This window comes from Corvus cornix, chromosome 1, assembly GCF_000738735.6.
Source record: "Corvus cornix cornix isolate S_Up_H32 chromosome 1, ASM73873v5, whole genome shotgun sequence".
Classification (NCBI taxonomy): domain Eukaryota; kingdom Metazoa; phylum Chordata; class Aves; order Passeriformes; family Corvidae; genus Corvus; species Corvus cornix.
Window position 1 is genome coordinate 78155824 of NC_046332.1, and position 13570 is coordinate 78169393.

Below are 13570 nucleotides of genomic sequence, written 5' to 3' on the forward strand. Positions count from 1 at the left end.
AAGGGTCTGCCTCTTACAGCATTACCAGCTCATTGTCTCGAAGTGTATGATTTTTTTCCTCTTCAGGTAAAAGTATTTTAAACGACCAGAAATTTTGCTTCAGAAACATAATTAGAAAAGCAGAGTATATCCAGCATTTCCCTGCCAGGATGAGCTGCTTTAGAAAAAACCTTTGATGAGTAATGGCAACATATGTGTTTCATGCTATGCTACAGAAAATGACAGTAAACCGCATGTCACAAGGAAAAGATCATTTCTACTGCCATGTGATGAAAAGTTTTGAAGACCTCCTAATATTAACTGTTCTAGTGAATAACAACCTGTAGTTACAGTAACATGGTACTTGAGCCAAATGTGAGTGACTCGAAAGTGATGTCTTAACTAATGGTTTAATTCCCTTTATTGACAGGGAATATGAAATAAGCCCTACAAGTGTCTGCATCTCATCTCATATGCAGGACGCCAAATGCCTTTTTTTATCAAGTTCTCATTTTTCCCAAATGTCAGGGATAAATCTAAACAAAAAAACGCAGCACACAGTGAGAAAAGTAACTACCTTTTTCCTTTTAATATAGATGTAGTACAGAATGTTTAATTACAGCAGGACAGTGCTTCCAGTTAAATAAAATTAAAAACCTTTATTTCCCCCAAATATAAAATTACTAAATTAATGTCTTAAAAGAATAAGAATATGGAAAAAGCTTTAAATTATACCACCATTTACCACAGTAACCATGATTACCAATTACATACTCCATTGCTTTGGCAAAAAAGGTTTTTCTTTTAATAACTGCATATAAACCTAACATAGCAAAGACTGTATACATCTTTATATTGCACTTATTTATATACAGGGATAAATGAACTGTAAAGTCTGCATATACTTGGAATGAGCAAATTTTCAAAATAAACTGAAAGCAGAATGATAAGAGCTGGTATGAATATTAAAAAAATGCTTAGAAATGTAATACATTTATGTACAGACTGTATGGACTGTATTAACAAACAATATGTACATAACAATTTACTACTATTGATATTTTAGTGTAACTCAGTGTTCATTAATACAGACCTTTGGTTGGGTTTAGTTGTTTAGTAAGATCTAAGCTCGCATACCTCCAAAATGCAACAAGGTATAAAATAAAGCACAACAATTTGCCAAATGGTACAAAAACTACTATTGTCAGTTCCATTAAACCCCAAAAACTAGTGCCTCTGTCTAGCCCCAAAATAGTTCTTGTACTTGGAATCTCTATGTGCCATACACAAAAAGAACACCTGAATGTTACATATCTGCAAAATTACATCCCACAACACTTTTTTTGTAATGTGCAATTCATTTTAATAATACTTTCTAATGAAAAACAGAAGCTAACTTCAACTTTATAATTTTCCAACACGCACTTCTGCAATGACATTGTGAACACCTTTAAATTTTACCAGCAAGGTTAAAAAATATATATGTGTGCCTCCCTTACTCTAAAAGACTATTATTACCAGTAACTGCTACTTGCTAAGTGTGCTCAGACATTCGCATGAACTACGCAGTTTGCACGTGCCCAACATTTAGCTTCAAGGTCATCCTGAGTTTTCACACAATGAAGCAAATCCACAAACTTTAAAAGAAACAAACATACTTCCCTTTACAAAACAATCATGCAACTGAAGAAGAACTGGGCATCCCATGAACTGTTGTGCTTGTCGGCGTTCCACTTATGGCGTTGAAAATGTGTAGTGAGTTGGGCATGACACTGGCCTTTTCTTCCACCGGAGTAATCTTAAAGGGAAAGACATGTATTTACCAAAATGTTACAAAATGACACAGGCACGTCTAAAACAAATAACCAATTTCATGGTGTGTTGCTTGTCAACTCAACCTCCCAGTACTTTTTCAACTGCACAAAACTTTTGATGATGGTTACTCTTTTCAGCCACCTTCTCCTAGATTTAGAAGTTACTTCCCCAATATCAGTCTCCTAACTTAGATATTACACTGTCCTCTGTAGAGGACAGCTGGACAGTTTCTCTCATTCCTCCTGTTAACTTTCAAAAGGAGTTTCATAGTGACAACAAGCTCACTTTTTGCCTTTTTTGGTTTTCCTTGTTTGACTTAGATGTATGATTTGAGCATTTCTTACAAAAAGCTATCGAAGCACTGAAAAGACTTTGTTCTTACCAGCTATAAGCAAATATATGCTAAAATTAAAAATACCATAAAAAAAGGAATTATATAAAGATTAGACAAACTAAGAGAACTGAAGTAGAGAAAACTAATTACCATCCCATCTGATCATATTGGCAAGCAGCAGAGGAGAAAAAAAGAAAAATCTGTTAAGGTTCTTTTATGCATTTTTAAAATTACAAATTTTTTGCAGTTGTTAAGACTTTGCAGTGTTACATTACAGCTAATAGTTTATTCAGTGATGCAAAGCTCTTTTTTCCCAAAACAGCAATAGGCAGACACATAAAGGTGTGAAGACCTTCATGTTTCTTAGCCTTTAGGGAAGTTATCAGTCTAATTGAAAAAAAAAACCCCAAAGCAAAAAAAAGCAATACCACCACCAACATTGCATGTTTTAATTATGTACAACTAATTACATTTCTATAAAAAGAACACAGTGGTAGGCTAATAGTACATATTACTGCAGTCAGTGCTGTACTTTCATATTCCGTTCACAGTATCTTATGGATATCATTTTTTTGTCTAAATGCAAACCAAGAGAAGAAGGTGCAATGTAATTTACTCCTGATGTTGCAGGACATGCTTTTTCTTATCACCAATCTTTGGAAACTCACATACTTCAGCATTTTTTAAACATCTAAATCTTGCACTAAGCTCAAAGTATTTTTTCTTGTGCACAAATTTTCATTATATTCCTTTACTTTTTCCTGTGCCAGGGGAATGCTAATCTTGCATATATCATTATATTCTTTGACCCAAACACTTGCCTTTCCTTTCTAAAGGGGTATTCTCTATAGCTGTCTAATTCTCTCATGTACCTTGTTCATCTCAATCAGCTTTCCAGTCAGTTATCCCCCATTCTAAACCCTCCTCTGTTTATCAATAAATCACATAGAAATATAATCAAACTGTCCCACTTTTGTTAGCTAAGCAAACTCTTTTTCTGTTCCACAAATCTTTCAAAACTGTTTTCTTCTACTACTGTTTTTTATTAAAATACCACATCCAACCACATAATTCTGGAAAAATTGTATCACTTCCTGTAAACTTTGGTTCACAACGTTCTCTACTGATGGTGCTAAAAGAGAGTTAGTTTTCTCATAAGCTCCTCTCTGTGACAGGATATCAAAACAGAAGAAGGAAAATAAAGCCAATGTGCTTCATCATAGTTATATCATATCACAGAGCTACTCAGAACACAGTACCTGAAAAACCACATCAGGAAATAATGGAAAGCAACAAAGCGTGTGAAGTGAACTTTCAACAAGTGGCATTTTTGAATAGAAAAAAGTTGCCATAAAAGTTTTGGATACCATCCAAGCAAGGGTAGAATAAAGGCAAATCTCTCTTAAGAATTATGAGCCATTCTCTGGTTCTGGAAAAAAGTTATACAAGTAACAGTGGATGAAAGGAGCCTGAAGTGATGAATACAATGAATAAAAATGTCAAGAAGGCAGGGATCGAGCACCAAACTTCAGCTCTTCCTGTCCTCCTGGAAATAATATCTTTGCCTTTGAAGTCAGAAGACAATTCTACTACGGAACCCAGATGCAAGGGTTGAGTGGTACACCTCACTCCACAAAAATTCTGGTTTTCCTTCCCCCATATTTCTACCTCATCAGTATTGGACTTCCCTCAAGAAAATAGACTGGAATACCTCTTGAAAGATGCTTAATTCTTTGTTGCAAAAGCAATTATTTATACCTCCAAAATCAAACAAGAAAGGGCTAAGCTTGCAGATCATATTTATTTATTTCATTACATTTGTTTTGTCTTTATTGTTGTCTTCCTTGCCTAAGAAAAACCAGGCTGGTGCCATGAAAATACACAAACAAAAAAAATTGAAGGACCACAGTTTCGTGACAGACTTATAATCTGATAGAAAGAAAAAAAAGAAACAATCCTTTGTGTAAAGCATTACATACATTTTCCCTATTGTTTTCACATTACAGTTACATTCTGAATGATGGTATGTATAACTTAATTTCAGCACATACTTGTTCATGCATTATTTCAGAAAGCTCTTTTGCCATTTCTCTGTAGTTGGCCTTCATTTCTTCTTGATATTCCAACTGATCTTCCTTTATCAGTCGTTCATTTATACCCAGAGCATGCCCACAGGCTTCAACAAATTGCCTGATTTAGAGAAAATAAGGAAGTTCTCAAACAGAAACCCAAAAGATTGATTTAAAATGTTAGCTTAAAGTATGTTTTTAATGAATCAGAACACTTTAAATGTTAGAAGTTTCAAAAATAATTTTTATGAGTCTCGGAAAAAAGGTCCATTTTTATCTTCCCTCTCCCCCATCCCCAAGAAATCCCAAACCCTCCACACCATACCTAAAAACCTCCTTTAGTAGCTTTACTTTATTGTCTGGATATCTTTTGGTGTTAGTGTCATCTAAGAAAGCTCTTGCATATGCTAATGGACCAGCATTAACCTAAAAAGAACAAGATAAAAAAAATAGTCAGATATCTGACATAATATCTTAGCAATAACAGGTGCTACAGGTGTCTATTGGATTTGATTTTTTTAATAAGAATACATTGATTTAAAAAAAGCTGGACTTACAAAACAAGAAAACTGCTAGAGTTGGAACATAAGAGCAGGAGTTATGAGTTATGAGCAGGAGTTCCAGTGCTATAAACCCGTCCTGGCACAAAGAAACCACTTCGGTGACGTTGCAAGGTAACTGCAGATACTTCCAATCTGTCATCTTGGTTTATGAAATTAGGGTGGCAAAATGAGCTAAACCTACTACTGTTTGGTCTGCTTATTTATTGAAAACAGTTTTCCAAGCTGAGAATTCTGCAACAATCTGCAGAAGTTTAATTGTGCTCTTATGGCAGCTACAGGAGAAGTGAATTCAGTGACTTCTGACTCATCCTTACTCTTCCTCCATATTATCAATATGAGCCTCTCCCTTCTCACCCCAAATACGAGCTTGACAACTTGCTGATTCTGGAACCTTGGTTTGGTTTTCTTCCCTTTCCTGCTGAATGTGACAACTAGTCATTTCAGATGACTGTGTTAACAGCTCTTTTGTTTCGAATTAGTTTAAAATAATACAGCAGCACTTTTGTCACTGCATTTTGAAGATCCTTACCATATTGACTTGTACTTGCTACACCTGCTTCAGGTACCCTGTTTTGGTGAATCTGATGGCTTCTCTATACATTCCAGTTCTTGACTGCCTTAGGCAAAAAGACATGTTGGACACAGGGATTTTCTACTATCACCTTCCTCCTGTGTATTATCAGTCACTCTTTGTCTCCATAGGGTTCTTACAAAAATGTGCTGGACCTACTGTGGGCAGACCCACAGCTAGGCAAAATATGCTACTTTATCCTCATGTTCATTCATTATCTTATAGCAGTTTCAGCTTTACACCAAAATCTGGTGGGGCTCAGAACGCAACAGATTCCAGAGATGAATCTTAATTCTTTCATGTAACTGTCTCTGATCAGTTGTTTATATGAAATACTTTTATTGCTTTTCCTATTCAGGAAGTAACTGCAGACAGTGAGTATATTTCTAACTTAGGACACTCTTGAACACACAGAATAGAAGCTAATTATAAAATGCTACTTATATAATTTTTCAAAGACAGAAGCAAATTAAACAGCTGTATGGCAAAGGTCTTACCTGAACACTGACACTTCCCTGTAGCTTTAGCTGCAATTTGATCATATCTACTTCAGCTGAAGAGCAAAGCTGCCTAAGCTCTGCAACTTTTTTACTCATTTCATCAATGGCTACTTCAATTGGGTTTAAATCAGTGTGGTGCTGGTACATCACTGGAATGCGCTTTTTCACATATGGGAAACAATGTATAGCTGTGGAAAGAAACAAGTTTAATATAGTTAGGAAAAGATTTTCTAATAAGCTGTGCTTTGAGAGAATCTTATGCTAAGATCTCATTTTGATGTAATTAATTGCCCAATTTAATAACTTACATAATTAGAAATACTGCCAAATAGACAGGGAAACAGAACACTGAAATGTAAATATGCACAGCTTTACATGCATTACAGCAAAGAAAGATTGTTGTAATTACTACTACTAATACCCATCAGGAAATAAACCATTGGAACTTAATTCATTTGAGAACTGTAAAAAGAATTGCTTTTCATTCACACATCCCAAGGAAGAGAAGAATCAAAAAGAGCAAAGCTGCATTTTCTATTTCCTCACAAGTACCGGCTATGGACAACTAAAATTATAAACTCACTTATTTGTTTTTACAACGATATTAATACAGAAACTCACATTTAACAGAGAAAAACCACAAAAGTCCTTTTCTAAGAAAAAGGAAAGCCAGACTCCAGATTCAGAATTCTGGAAGCTTAAGGAAAAAGATAATAATTTTGAGGATTCCCCACAGAAGAAACAAATCTGAAAAACCTAGTTATGGCCAAAAATACGAAAAGGATTTTAGCTGATAGCTATGAAGGACTTAATTAGGTGAAATAGAAAAACCCATACAGACCATAATTAGACCACTTGAACTAATGCTTGCAGTCAAAGCATTCCATTCCATCAGTACCTGTCAAAATAGTCCGTCGCTTACACTGTTCTTCTACTCCTCCTTGTCTCTTACCACCTTGAGTGAAAGGCATCTCAAACATAAAGCGACGAATGTTATGAGTCCTTTCAAAATCTGTTTTTCTCTCCTGCAATTCTTTTTCTTCAAAGTATGGAATTACATGTGTAACTTGAATATATGCATATTTTGAATCTAAATCCTTAGGATTTACCTTAAAAACAGGACAAAAAAAATAAATCAAATAGCTACATTGTGAATAAAGTGGATCTAACAGTAGTCACACAACTTCCAGAAATTAAATTTGGTCTCTTAACCTCCGAATTATTGAAAACATGGGAAATGTTCATGCTTTCACGTTACCTGTATTCAGTTTTTAGCAATTAGGAAGAAAGACAACTAGATGCATTACAGCATGTTGTGGATTTTTTTTGTTAGTCTTGGTTTGCTTGGGTTTTGGTGTTTTTTTTAAACCGCCTGTGATGACGAAACCCAACCCTTGCATCAAGTTCTCCTCTGCGTTTAAAGTTCCAATATTGAAATGCCCACCATTGCTGCACTTTAAGGCCAAAAAGCACAGAAATTTTTGAATCAAGGATTCAAAAGGATCCTTATCAAGGAACAAAAAGAGCCATGAAATTATACTAAGAGGAAATCACCATAATGTCTAAGGGTGAAGAAAAAATTACCATAAAGTCTAAGGCTGACGTGTGGAAAAGGGAAGAACTTCCAAAGAATGACAGTGCATGAATAGCAGGAAATATAGCTAAAGTTAACACGGAGTATGATCATAATCCAAATTTGTTCTAAGATACAATCATTGTTTTGAGAGGTAACACCACAGAAATTAAGCTTTTTGGCTGTTCTAAAAGGCATATTTAGTAGGAGATAATATTCCTCTCATGCCTTTCAAACAGTAGAGTTTTTAGACACAGATGCTTGTGTGCCAAATGAGTAACAGACAGTGATTCCATGGTCAAGTGAACTAGGCAGAGCAATATATTAGAATTTTTTAGAGAAAATAAAGATCATACTTTGCCAGAATCCTGAATCATTTTGACATTTTCAGCTCCAAATTTGTCAGAGTAGAGTTTTTGGAGTCTTTGGGAAATTTCTGAAAGAGGCGTGAGTTTAGGCTCTTTGTAGATGTATTCTTTTCCATCTTCATCCTCAAAGAAACCCTGTAAAAAATTGGAGAACAAACGATACTAAGATGGACATAATGTGTGTGGTTCAAAGGAAATATAAACATTTAACATTAGTATTCAAGCAAACATAAATAGACAGAAATTAAAATCTAGGTAAAAAGGTTTCCTAAGAGAATAAAAAACAACAGAAAAATGTAATTCTCTACTACAACATGAATGAAAGATAATGGAAACATAGAGTTTAAATTTTAAAAGTTTGTAGCAATTCTATGGTGTGCCAAGCCTTTGAGATAAATTTCCTTCACTTTTATTTAAAAGTGAACTTGCAGCACTGTTTCACTTGCCAAAACTGATGGTCTTGCCCAACAGAACTACCCGATTCACAAGTGACTATTTTGGCAAAAGTTTACATAAAACTAATCTGAAAATTTTCCTTAGGTAGTAATAAAAAATTAATTCCGTAAAACAAAATTTTATTATGCAAAGATCTTAATTTTATGATGCACTTTTGGTATGTACTTCTTTATTTTATTACACATAGCATTTTAAAACCACAACTAAATGCTCAATACATGGAAAGTGAAACAGTTCTTTGGTTTAAAACAACAAGCCATGTTGAGTTCATGTTTGAAACCAGAAAATAAATATTTTTGTCATAAACGAAACAGACAAAATAGAAAAGCACAACATATCATGTATAAACACAGGCTAGATTGACAAAAATTCCCACACCAAACTAAGGTGAAATGCAGCAGTTTGTACTGCATTGCTTGCTTTGTAAGCGGTTACTGTAATTACCTCAACATCTGTTTCACTGTCTGTAAACTGGTATTGCTATAAAGTCATAAAAGACAACAGAATACATGTAAAGTTATACTGCTCAGAGTATTTTACAATTCTCCATGCTCAGCTGAACAATTAAGCAACTGGGCTATGCATGTAGAGAGTGTATTACTTGATACTGCGTGATACCATAGGGATAGAGGCATTCTAGACATGTACCAGAGGATGTGAAGCTGCCAATACACAGCCAGAACTTTGGTCTGAAGCATGCAATACTGATGCATAGAAAAGAGTGATCCGTTCTCTAAATGGAGCTTGATGTTACTTTTTGACTTGCAATGGCTATTAATGCATACCCATCTAAGAAGCAGCCTTGCAAACCACACTGTAGCACTACAGACATTAAGTCAATACATTGCTAAGAACTGACATTACAGAAAACTTACCGCTGCCTTAAGGTAGTAAACAAAAAAAAGAAAAAGGGAAAAAGGCAAAAAATTTACTGAGGAAAATAATACAAATTTTACTGGAATTGATAAATGTTTTAAAATAAATTACTGGTGGTGTTTCTTTATTTCATACAGAACACATTCCTTGTGCTTTTTATGTCACGGTATCAATACAGATGATGAAAGAGTAAACCTTGTAAAATAAACTCAGGTTTTTCTTACTGCATAAAGCAGAGAGTGAAAGTAAGTAACACTCACTTGTCCAAAGAATGCTACCCTGAAATAAGTTCCCAGCAGCCTCTTGCCTGTATGCATAACTTCTGTAACTTTACTGTATGCTCGATGAAGGGTGTCATACAAGTGAGCAAGCCTCTAAAAGTAAAAGAAAACAATAATGAGGGAGAAGAGCAAAGCAGAACTTTCCTATCTAAAAATAACAAATAATGCTCTTGTAGCCAGTAACAACTGAAAACATTCTTTTATTGAATGGTAGTATTAGGTTTAGCACTTGTATCAGGATGACAATATGTAAGACTAATTTTTAATAATTTATATTTAAAGAAAAAAATGTATTTAAAATTAAAACAAAAATTTCAACACATCCAAATTTGAGTTACTATTTTAATACTCTTATTATGTGATGTCCTATGTGTCATGCAGTTAGACTTGAAAATTCAGGATATTTTTCTTGCTCAAATCTACTTTTGATGAATTAAGTACCTCAAAGTCCCTCCGTTTTTCATAAATGGGAATTATAAGTTTATATATGTCAGCAATGAGTTCATAGCGTTCTGCCTTCCAGAGTCCATCAGCACACTGCTCCAGCAATTCCATCAGCACATCCTAGATTTGGATACACATTTGAAAATGTAGAAAAATTAGTACCCATAAAAAGCACAGCAAATAATTCTACCACGGTTCTTACCAGTGAAAAGGGAAATCTTGCCTCAAAACAGAATTATCTACATGTAGTAATTTAAGTTATTGCGGCAAAAATTGCTAAAAGGAAGTAAAATAACACAGAATGATCTGAGTGCTCACACATACCCTTTGTATTTACCACAAACAGCACGTTTCTTTTAGATATTCTTGGGAGCTCCTGAGACTTGCTTCTACCATTCTTGCATTGCAGTAGTGAAGGCAGAAGCTGGAAAAAACTCCCTTCATGCTTAGAAGCTACTCTATTCCACCTCCTTCTTCCCTCTAGTAGCAGACTAAGTCAGCATAAAGACATCACTAAGAAAATCAACTTTTAACACTGAGAGCAAAGAGACTAAAAAATGATACCCTTATCCATGTGCTGCAACAGACCTTAAAACATTTTCTCCTTTCCCCCGGTCATTATGGGGCTGTATAGACTCCCCAGTATCTCCATCCTCAGCAGCCAAGTGCTGACAACTGACAGAGCAGTGTCACTGCTGGACCACAAGGGCTGTCCACAAACACTTTTATGACACAAGTCTCAATTCAGACACCAGAGGGCATCCAGATGTAGCAAAGAAGTAAAATTTTGTTTACAAAAGGAAAAGAACATAAAGAGCAGAAGCTTCAAGTAGGAGAGCTATGGAGCAAAAGAGCACAACATTTCTGAGCCCCCTGTCTCAATGCTTATCCATTCTCATGGGAGAAGTTCTTCTCTCTATGTGCAATGAGTTTCCCTTGACACCTGTGAGAATGGCCTCTTGCTCTTTAATGGTGTTCTTCTTGGAAAAGTCTGATTCTTCTACTAACCAGTTTAGGAGCTGGACTTTTTCCAGTTTGCTGATACCTGTCTTGAATTTTGGGGGTCAGTACTAGACACAAGGTTAGAGATGGGGCTCCACAAACAAATGAGAAGTTAGAAGGGGAAAACCCCACTTCCCTCTGCTTCTTGATTCAATCCTCTCTCTAACACAATGCAGCCTGCACTGGCCTTTATTTCCACAAAGCCACACTGATGATTCCCAATCAAGTTCTTGTCCACTAAAACTTCTAAGTCTTTCTATAGAGCTGCTGCTCAGCCTGTACTGAGATTTTTTTTTCCTCTTTTTTCTTTTTTTTGCAGGTGCAGCCTTTGCACTTTCTTTGCACAGCCTTGAGAGGACACTGTGCTCCTGTGAGGCTCTGTCATTTACCCATCTGCAAATTAGGATAATGCCTTTCACGGAATGTCACAGGCAAGCAACTGTTTTGATGAAATGCACACAGTAGCTTCTTAAAAATGAAAATCCCAAACTAAATTTTGTTTTTTCATCTGGCTAACTTAGGTAACCCTGGCCTCAGAGAGAATTCTTTTAAAATGAGACCTAAATAGAGAATTCCCAAATTTCAATTTTTTAAAAATGAGAAACTGTATAAAATCTTGAGAAAAATTTCACTTAATTCAGAACAATTTTTATAAACTGGAGAATATGAAAGATGTTGCGTCCCTTTTAGAAACATGAAGGGATTGTCTCTGATCCTCCAATACTTGTAAATGCTCCTTTGGAGATTTAACTCTAAAACAACGAGCAAACAGGGAAATCTCAAGTTTTAAGGGAAGAAATTCCACATGGCTTGTTACCATGTACAGGAAGAACTCCCATCAGAGCATCATTTTGCTAAGCAGTAGTAAAATACAGCTTGAAAGATGTTTCTTCTTCTTGATTTCTGTACCCAATTGATCTGTCATACCATTTTTTTCTTAGACAATACAGTTCTGCTTACATATGAACATACTGAGGAAACACTCCCTATATAAATAGGTTCCTATTCCTTAAGGAACTACGTGGTTTGAAGTACTTCTATGAAATAGTAATAATCATAAAATTATGATGGGTAAATACCCATGATGTTTAGTCTGCTAAAGCCAAACAGGTCTTCCCTATTGTTACTCTTGTTGTTATTACAATGATTATTTCTCCCCATTATTACTTTTCCTGTGTTTCAGACAACTTTGAGAAGTTATCTGAAAAATAGTAACTTCTTTCAGTATTTCATCAGTTAAGAGTACTACATGGTTAAGTTTAGAAAGGGTTGCAAGCAGGGAAAAAATGAAATTTGGCTTGGTTTGATCCTTCTGCAAGCTGTACAGGCTTACAATCTCACTCTTGGCTTACTTCCGTTCCACGGAAATACTGAGAGATGGAAATAAATTTGTGTAGGGTTCAATGACCCAGAAAAAGCAGTATATTCTTTTTGCAGGGAGTGCAATGAGAAAAAGAATAGACATTCCATTTTTAAAAAAATGCGTAATAATTTAACTCTGACAAATGGTCTGGCAGGAAAACAGTGACAGAAATTTCCAACAAAACTTTCCATCAGCAGTAGTCGCTAGAATTCCTGATCTTCAACAGCTTAGAGCAGCTTGCATTTTGCTTTGACTAACATGCTAAATTTCATGCTGGATCAGAAGAATCAATGATTTTAAAAAGACAGCAAAAAAATTGAAAAAAAAAAAAACAAACCACAAAACAATTTGCACAGTCAAATAATATTGTCACACAGCTTCACCATACACTACTTAAAACACAAAAGAAAAATACTTTTGTTGTACAGTTATGCTTACAAACGAGGGGGTTTTCCAACCTGACTGCTGCCAGTAGTGGTCTGTCCCTCTCTTCCACAACTAGACCAGCAAATACATATTGTAGACATAGCTTTTCGTAAGCAAGATTATTCATAATATTTTCATATAGGCTGGTTACTAGTAAAATTTACTGCAGAGTTAGCACAGATGGATCAGCAAAGACACAAGGAATGAAACTTAAGCCAGAAAAAACACATGGACATGAGTCTGGTGCCAGTTTCATTGTTATGGCATATTTGCTTAGGAAAACTGTAAACAGCAAAAACCAGTGAACACATTTTCATGATTTCTGGTGGAGTAATACTCTAAATCCAAGTCAGTTTGGCAAAACAACAGATTTTGCTAGCTCTAATAAATAACCCACATTAGTGTTCATCCTGTCAACTAGATTAAAACCCCGTTTTGCTTTTATTCCAAAAGTGGTGTTGTGTTGATGTGCTAGCACTATATTTAATATATATGTATATAGTAAATTCTCTAAATCTGGGACACCTCAGAGAAATTTTTTATTTCAGCTTTAGGGTAAGAATGGCAGATCAAAACCAACTATTATATCCCTCATATCAGTAATTCTCCAGATTGAAACACAAAAATTGCAAAAAACCTGAGCCTTTCCATGTATGTAAATTCTAGTATTTTTATGTTTACTTACTTCATTGAAGTGAACATCTTGCATTCCAACATCCTCCATCATTGAAGCCTCTTCATCTATATTCGGTGTGATTACTCTGAAAGCAGTACAACCTTGCCTAAACATCCCTGTCATTGAAAAAGAAATAAAGACAAATTTAATTTTCTCCAGCAAGATAACACTGGGCCATTTTGTGATTCTGCATAAAGCAGAAGCCGTGCTTAAATAGACCTACCACCAACTAAATAAAGAAATAGATCAGCCTCCCACTGCATGATTAAAATAC

General features: G+C 35.2%; 1 protein-coding gene across 22 annotated transcripts in view; it reads right to left on the minus strand.

Annotated features, from left to right (window-relative positions):
* Positions 1-543: 543 nt before the first annotated feature.
* The window catches only part of DOCK9 (dedicator of cytokinesis 9), a 119044-nt gene continuing 106017 nt past the window's right edge, over positions 544-13570 (minus strand). For 14 of the 22 annotated variants that reach the window (XM_039560088.1, XM_039559333.1, XM_010394082.4 and 11 more), the window contains 11 exons: positions 13306-13412; positions 9827-9949; positions 9365-9478; positions 9104-9109; positions 8673-8708; positions 7761-7907; positions 6730-6940; positions 5829-6019; positions 4523-4623; positions 4180-4318; positions 544-1777 (listed from right to left, as the gene is read on the minus strand). In XM_039560088.1, the coding sequence (XP_039416022.1) occupies positions 1655-1777; positions 4180-4318; positions 4523-4623; positions 5829-6019; positions 6730-6940; positions 7761-7907; positions 8673-8708; positions 9104-9109; positions 9365-9478; positions 9827-9949; positions 13306-13412 (1298 nt within the window). In that variant the 3' untranslated portion in view covers positions 544-1654. Of the gene's footprint in view, positions 1778-2278; positions 2287-4179; positions 4319-4522; positions 4624-5828; positions 6020-6729; positions 6941-7760; positions 7908-8672; positions 8709-9103; positions 9110-9364; positions 9479-9826; positions 9950-13305; positions 13413-13570 lie in introns of all 22 variants that reach the window. The other 8 variants (XM_039559913.1, XM_010394083.4, XM_010394090.4 and 5 more) reach the window with 4 other exon arrangements.